Raw genomic sequence first — 7,423 nt, forward strand, 5'->3', positions numbered from 1 at the left:
GCAGATGTGATCTCAAGCCGAATGGAGAATCTGATGAACTCTTATACGCCACTGGCTCCGCCTCCACAACATCAATTAGTCTCCATGGAGACCAACGGATACAGCACAGACCCGTTCCAGCATGGTCTGACCCCTCCGCAGATGCCCGGAGATCACATGAATCCATACGGTGAGTGCAGAATGCATGGAGAAACACGTCATCCTGTACGCGCTTTCTCTGGAGGGATGTTACCACAGCAAACCTCACGTCCCGTTGCATTTTTTCTGAATGATATGGACCAGAAGCGGCTGCTAATGCCACGTATGGGCCCAATAAAAATAAATGTGTCATTAAACTGTCTTCACCCTTATGTAACAGTGTCAATTAGTTTTTGAGAAGCCTATAAAATTACACTATAAAATTACACGCAGCGCTCCCAAGAAAGCGAGCGTCGATCGGCTGCCTCACACGCACACGATTACACAATGATGAGTGCATTTTGTCCTGCTGCGAGTTGACGCAAATCAGTAGTTTATAAGCTCTTTTATATAACGGTTTATAGCCAATTACAGCTTTGAGAAGCAGTTGAGAGTCTGGTGGGTAATCATTTTTCTATAGCGTGCATTAAACTCTGTCCTTGAGGACTGAACAAACTCTTTGTACTTAAAGTTTCTGTTCAATGAGTTTACCATATTTGTTTATTGGCATTGCATGCTAAAACTTTTACTGTCACTATTAGAGATCGATTGATACTGAGTTTTCATGGCCAACACAAATTTATATATATATATATATATGTGTGTATGTGTGTGTGTGTTTGTGTGTGTGTGTGTGTGTGTGTGTGAGTGTATATATATATATATATATATATATATATATATATAATTTATTATAGTTTTATTTATTTATTTATTTGTTTGTTTGTTTGTTAAATTCTTATAAACTGCTAACAAGAATTGATTTTAAATGTATCATGAATATTATTATATATAATAAAGTCATTATACATATGAAAAATATATTTTTCTCATGTATGTAATTTTTCTTTAATGGTATATTAAATGTGTCTGCCTTTGAATACCAACCAAACAGTGGTATTTATTGGTTGATATTAAAGAACTGATAACCATTTAAAAACAAATGTTAAAAAAAAGTGTTTTTTATGCCAAAATTCATTAGGATGTTAAGTAAAGATCATGTTCCATGAAGATATTTTGTAAATTTCCTACCGTAAATATATAAAATATGAATTTTTTTATTAGTAATATGCATTGCTAAGAAATTCATTTGGACAACTTTAAAGGCAATTTTCTCAATATTTAGATTTTTTTGCACCCTCAGATTTTCAAATAGTTGTATTGTACGTTCCTAACAAACCATACATCAATGGAAAGCTTATTTAGGTTTTTTACCCAACAAAAAATGTACGCTTATGACTGGTTTGTGGTCCAGGGTCACATATTTTCTTCAAAAATGCTGTTTCGTTTGACTTTTTCAGTACCTAGACCTCATTTTATTGTTCTTTTTCAGGAAACGACTCGATTTTCCACGACATCGACAGCGACACGTCTCTGACCAGTCTGAGCGACTGCTTCATGGCTGCGGCAGAAGCCGGATCCCTTCAGACCCGCGTGGGAAACCCCATCGACCGCCTCTACTCCATGCAGAGCTCCTACTTCGCCTCCTGAAACCAAATCCTGAGACTAAACACCCACAAGAACTACCTAATGTCCATGTCTGCAAAACCAGCCTGACGTACGGCAGCAAACCTCCAGTATAAGGCCAACTTGAATCTCAAGGCTGTAAGGACAAGAAACCAAATCTAACCAAACGACTCACATTACAGATGAAACCAGATCTTGGCTTTGTGCTGTAGAAGACATGCTGAGGAGGTCTTGAATTGAACCAGGTTCAAAGATGTGCTGGCCAAGTGTATGTGAAAATGGGATGAGAAGGTTTTCATCTAGACTTTGTAGAAAAAATCTTAACCAAACATTTCTAGAAGAGCTGCTGGACATTTACTGCAGTATATTGAACCTACAAAACAACTTTAGACCGTAAATAGACAAATGCAATACATGCAAAAAGTTGGAAACACTGCATACGTTACAACAAATGTTGTTTTTTTATCAGCATGAATATGGATTTCAAATGTTTTGAAATAAACTCAAGCCGAAACAGCTGTGTGTTGACAAGAACGACTAGCTATTTATTACGTACATGTGCCAAGTAAACCTGCAAAGCTTTATTTAAAACAAACTGTGTTAGAGTAAGTACCATAAACATTTTTATGTAAGTTCCTGGAAGAGAGTGTAGTATTACTGTTGATGTTTAAAGATGTATATGTTTATTTCGCTGTGCTATTTATTTGTCATTTGCATTCTTGGATGTTGTAGAGGATGCATTTTTTCCTCAAACTTGCTAAATTTACCAAAGTTTGTTGGTACTAAAAGAAATAATTAAAAAAATGTTTTAAAATGTTGTCCATTTCATACATATATGGTTCATTTATGCTCAAACATGCTTTAATTTTTACATCTGAGATATCTGAAATAAATAAAATATTAACAAAAGAATAATAATTGAAAAAAGTTTTAGTAAGAGAATACATTTGTATTAAAAAATAACTTTTAATTTTTCTTTTAAAATATTGTCCATGTCACACATATATGGCTCACTTTGCCTCTCAATATTTGAGATATTTGTATTTATAAATAATAAAAAATGAACAAAAAATAATGTGAACTGAAAATAGTTTCAGTAAGAGAAAATGTTTTTATATTCTCTGTTGTCTGATTATGATTATTACTAACATAAACCAGTGTCTGTTCATCTGAACGTCAGCAGGTTTCCACGTCTCAAGAGATCCACATTACAAAGAGACCTTACTGAACAACACTACTGAACTTTGACCCCTGAAAGCCCCCATGTGGGCCTTCAGCGCCACACTTTTGACCCTTTAAGAGGCTCTCATGCAGAGTGTTTTCTGCCCGTGATCACATCGAGATGTTCAGCCTCTGGGATTTTATTGTTTTTTTTATTTTTTATTTTCCTTTGTTTACAATAACATCAACAAATTTATAATACACATTATTTCTTAATAACAAATGATCATATTTTAGTGTTATATGAATTTAGAAAAACTGTGGTTTCTCTCACATAGTATTTGACACAGATTCTTCGTTATTTTATTTATTTATTTGTTTGTTTATTTAATAGGACAATGCATGTTAATAAAGATAAGTATAAAATACAAAATGTAAGCATGCTAAATTACAGTTTACACATAATTTATATTTGTAATTTGGATGTACTTGGACAATACAGGCTATAGGATAACCAAAAAGGTTTATGTCCCAACAAATTATTTTAGATTAATCTGTCAAACACGTTCAGAGATATTTAAGTAAGTTTTTTTTCCCATTTTTTTCATTTTTTTGCAGAAACTGTAAGGTCAAATATTTATTATAAATATTGATAAATCGACCATTCAACTTTGATTTAAGAATGATTTTAGAATACAGTGTAATTTTGTCCAACAAATTTGGTTATTCCTGTCATGTTGTTTACATAATAACCATATTTGCATAAACAATTTTTGTTCCTAATGTATTGATAGCTGCTAACAGGACCTTCCTAAAATTAAGGAAATTATATAAAAATTGCAAAAGTTTGTAAGTGGACATATGGTTTAAACAGAAAATTTTAGCACATTTTTTTTTTTATGTTAAAAACCAGGCAATGTTAGGACAAAAGACTATTATACCATAAAAATACACCAAGTTTGATAGTGATAGATTCAAACATTGTTCATGTGGGAAGTCGTGGCCTAATGGTTAGAGAGTCGTTAGGACAAAAGACTATTATACCATAAAAATATTTGGTGACCCACAACTTTGAGTTCCGTAAATTATATAAGTCTCGGGCCGTGTCCCCAGCAGGAATTGGGGTGGGGGGAGTAAACCTATTTGTCACGCTTGGTTTAAGGCAAAACAAGCATGTACAGTTCTCTCTCCACCTTCAAGTGCACCATGACTTAGGCAAATGCCCTTGAGCAGAGGCATCGTTTTCTGCCCCAACTGCTCCCACGGGCGCCGTAGCATAAATTCTTGGCTGCCCACTGTCATATCATACCGGGTGTGTGTTCAACAGTGTGTCCCCCTGTGTGTGTTCTTCTGCTCTGTCCTTTGTGGTGTGCACTTCGGATGGGTTAAAATCGCAGAGCGCACGAATTTCTGAGTATGCTCCTGGTCAGACCATACTTGGCTGAATGTAACAGTCGTCATTGTATGATTGATTGTTTTGTTGTTTAGAAGGTGGGTTGTGTTGAGAAATTTTAAACAGTCAGTAGATTTTGTGAGTGATAGATTATTTTGTTTTTCTTGTTTATTGTGCATCTATTAAAGTGTGTTTTTTATTTAAATAATACAGTTTGATAGTGATATATTAATGAAGGTCTAACAAGCTGTTTCCGTGGAGTTTATTGAGCAATGTTTTTTATGACAGTGACCCACAACTTTGATTGTTTTGTTTAATTATTGTTTTTTTTTTATTGTTGTTATTTTATATTAGGCAATATTTTATTTTCACCCAGCCAATATTCCCAGGCTTGATAGGAATGCTTAACCCAATTTGTCACGCTTGGTTTAAGGCAAAACAAGAACAGTTTGTCCGTCATATATTGACTAATAGAACTATTTTCATTCTACAGAAATGGCTTTAAACAAAGAGAGCAATCATAGATACGGCCACACCACCGAGCTATTAGCCGATGCTGCTTTTTTTCAGCTAGCTCCGGAAATTACAGTAATACGCAGACAGATGTCCAATGTGTTTTCTGCTTCAGTTTTCAAAACACAGAAAAAACTCTACACAGGTAATACACATTTTTTTTTTGCCGGGATTCATGAATGTCAAACGATTCTGTGATTTTGACAGCGTCGTCATTTGTTAATTATTTAAGTCATAAAAAATATATACCTATTTTTGTATTTTATGTTTTTTATCCATATTTTCTTATTATTTTTCTTCCTGTTTGTAATTCCACCGGTTTCATGACCACCCTATCAAGCAGCGCTCTCTAACGTGCAAAATGACTAGCCGCAACCTCGTCGTTTATGGCTTTGTGGATCGAACGCACTGTACTAAGATGAGTTTTTTAAATAATTAATATGAACTGGCTCTATACTCAACATTATAACAATCAATGTTTTAAACTGTGTATCTGTTGAGGACAGGAAATAAAAAATAAAAAAAATAGATAAGACATGTTTAAAAAAATAGTCACGGGAAGAAGGAGTAGGGACTTTTGTAACAGTAAATGATTTTAACCAAATAAAGATTAGAGACAGCCCCTGGACTGGCCTACAACAAAAGAAAGCCCCGGCCTGGTTCTCTCTTTTCAGTCGAGCTCCTCTTGATTGGACCTCCCAAATCGGTCCACTTGTGACCGTCCTGGAGCGATGATGCTCATAAGCATAGCAGTCCAGGCCTCGCTTCTGAAAGGTCTCGGCCCCGACTGTCAAATTCCTATATAAATGCATCCATCAGCTTATAGTTAGTGTTTGTTGCCGAAGGGTTGAGATTGTAGATTTTTGATGCATGTTGTGATGAAGGTTATCTTTGATGATTCCTTGGAGTATAATTAAAGTTTACTTTTGTAGCGAAGAGAAGACCTCAAAGCTACTGTTGCCAATTTTAAAAAATAAACGAACAGAGATGCCCCTCCAGTAGTTTCTAATGTTCATGATATTGCCTCTTTAAGGCTGCTACTACTTTTTTCTCCACTTCAGTAGCACTTAAACTTAGGAGTTTTATTCCTATCTATATTTTGAAGGTTTTTACTGAGGGATTTGTTCATATATCATTCACACTGATTTATATATTTATATACATTATTCCTAAAAACATGGTAAAAAGGTAATTTGTTCTGGCTGTTGACAATATTTTCTGATTTACGGAATGACAAAAAGAGATATCAAAAATTCCAAGAATTTTGAATCTGGTTTTATGCAATTTTCAGATGGATACAGTACAGGTACAAGATGTCAGTTTTCCACCTCACAGAAAACAGCAACAAAATCCAATGTTCAGATTTCTGTTCTGGAGTGTTCTCTAGTGAATTTTTAATAAGACAATGCCTCACATTTGCATATTCAGACGTACCATTTAAGAAAACCTGTTTTACAACATGTAATTTTTTAAGGTACTGATTAATTAACTTGGGAAGTACAGTTTGCCGATATACTGTATATTAGTTAAAATTTGGACCCTCATCAGCTGTGTTGTCTTGGCTTAAGTGTAAGACAGACATGTCAGTATTCGGGCCGTGTGGTGGCATTTGTAAGTGTGGGAAAGTATAGATATATTCTCTATTATCTTTCAGACCAGCGCTTTGGGCTGCAGGTGGGACGAACACTGTGCTCTGCGAGTGACCCGGTCATGCTAAGTGGGAGGGTTTTTAGTCTAGTTCACTGTAGCTCTTATCACTGTAGTTATCTGAAATCACAGGTGCAAAGACGTGCGGCCGTCCATCATGGAGGCGTCGCTGTGGCATGAGACCCCTGAGGGAAACTCTGCTGACGTCACACTGGCACGGCAGGATCTGACTGGCTGCGCAACACTTGTCAATCCTAAAGCAGCTTACTCAACTATCCCTCTTAGCTGTAAGGTGTCTAGAGGAACAACTGCCATACTTCTCCACACCTGCCGAACTATGGGAGGCGTCCAGGTGAGAAGATAAATGACAGCTAAATAAGAGTAAACAAACACAAACTTGATCTTTTGACCTCGGAGCTTTGATACTGCTGAAAGTTAGACACTTTCGTTTTTTGGTAATTCTAACAGGCAGTCTTTGGTCTCATTACTCTATTATTTGTTCCAGAGCAAATAGTTTTGGCTGAGGGCAAAATCTCATCACCTTATGTGTTATGTAACTTCAATGCAGGAGTGCTACCTTTGTACTTTTGACTGAATTGCCTAACAACTTTTATGATGGCTGTTGTTGTTCTTATTCAATAAATAATATTTGATATAAATAATAGTAGTATTTAGTATTGGGAAATGGTGAGTGTTCATGATGGTGATTTTAGTCACATTATTCCTCCTTTAGATGGCGACAAGAGACTGTTTTTATGAGTGAGTCAGCAGTACTTTTTAAGACTTTTATATTGAAAGAGACTGAAACAGGGTTGTAAACAAGGAAGCTATTTTTACTCTCAACAACAGCTTGAAAGATGCAGTTAACAAATGAACTGATCAGCTGTCATCGGAAATCACCCGTAACCGATGAAAGGATAGTACGACAAAGATATCGCTTTCCTCAGCGGATGCATTCAAACTCATTTTTTATTGTGAATATGAGATTGAGCTGAAGAATGAATGCTGTATCACATGCAGGTAATCACACTCACTCAGTCCATCTCTCTCTCATAATACTCAACT

The 7,423-nt window shown here is 35.6% G+C and overlaps 1 protein-coding gene across 1 annotated transcript in view; it reads left to right on the forward strand.

Moving 5' to 3' along the window:
- The window catches only part of LOC109072880 (LIM/homeobox protein LMX-1.2-like), a 48,667-nt gene extending 46,215 nt beyond the window's left edge, over positions 1-2,452 (forward strand). The window contains exons 7-8 of the mRNA XM_042752189.1: positions 5-169; positions 1,511-2,452. Coding sequence (XP_042608123.1) covers positions 5-169; positions 1,511-1,668 — 323 coding nt within the window. The 3' untranslated portion in view covers positions 1,669-2,452. The remainder of the gene's footprint in view (positions 1-4; positions 170-1,510) is intronic.
- Positions 2,453-7,423: the final 4,971 nt, after the last annotated feature.

The sequence above is a fragment of the Cyprinus carpio genome, chromosome A5, assembly GCF_018340385.1.
Source record: "Cyprinus carpio isolate SPL01 chromosome A5, ASM1834038v1, whole genome shotgun sequence".
Taxonomy (NCBI): Eukaryota; Metazoa; Chordata; class Actinopteri; order Cypriniformes; family Cyprinidae; genus Cyprinus; species Cyprinus carpio.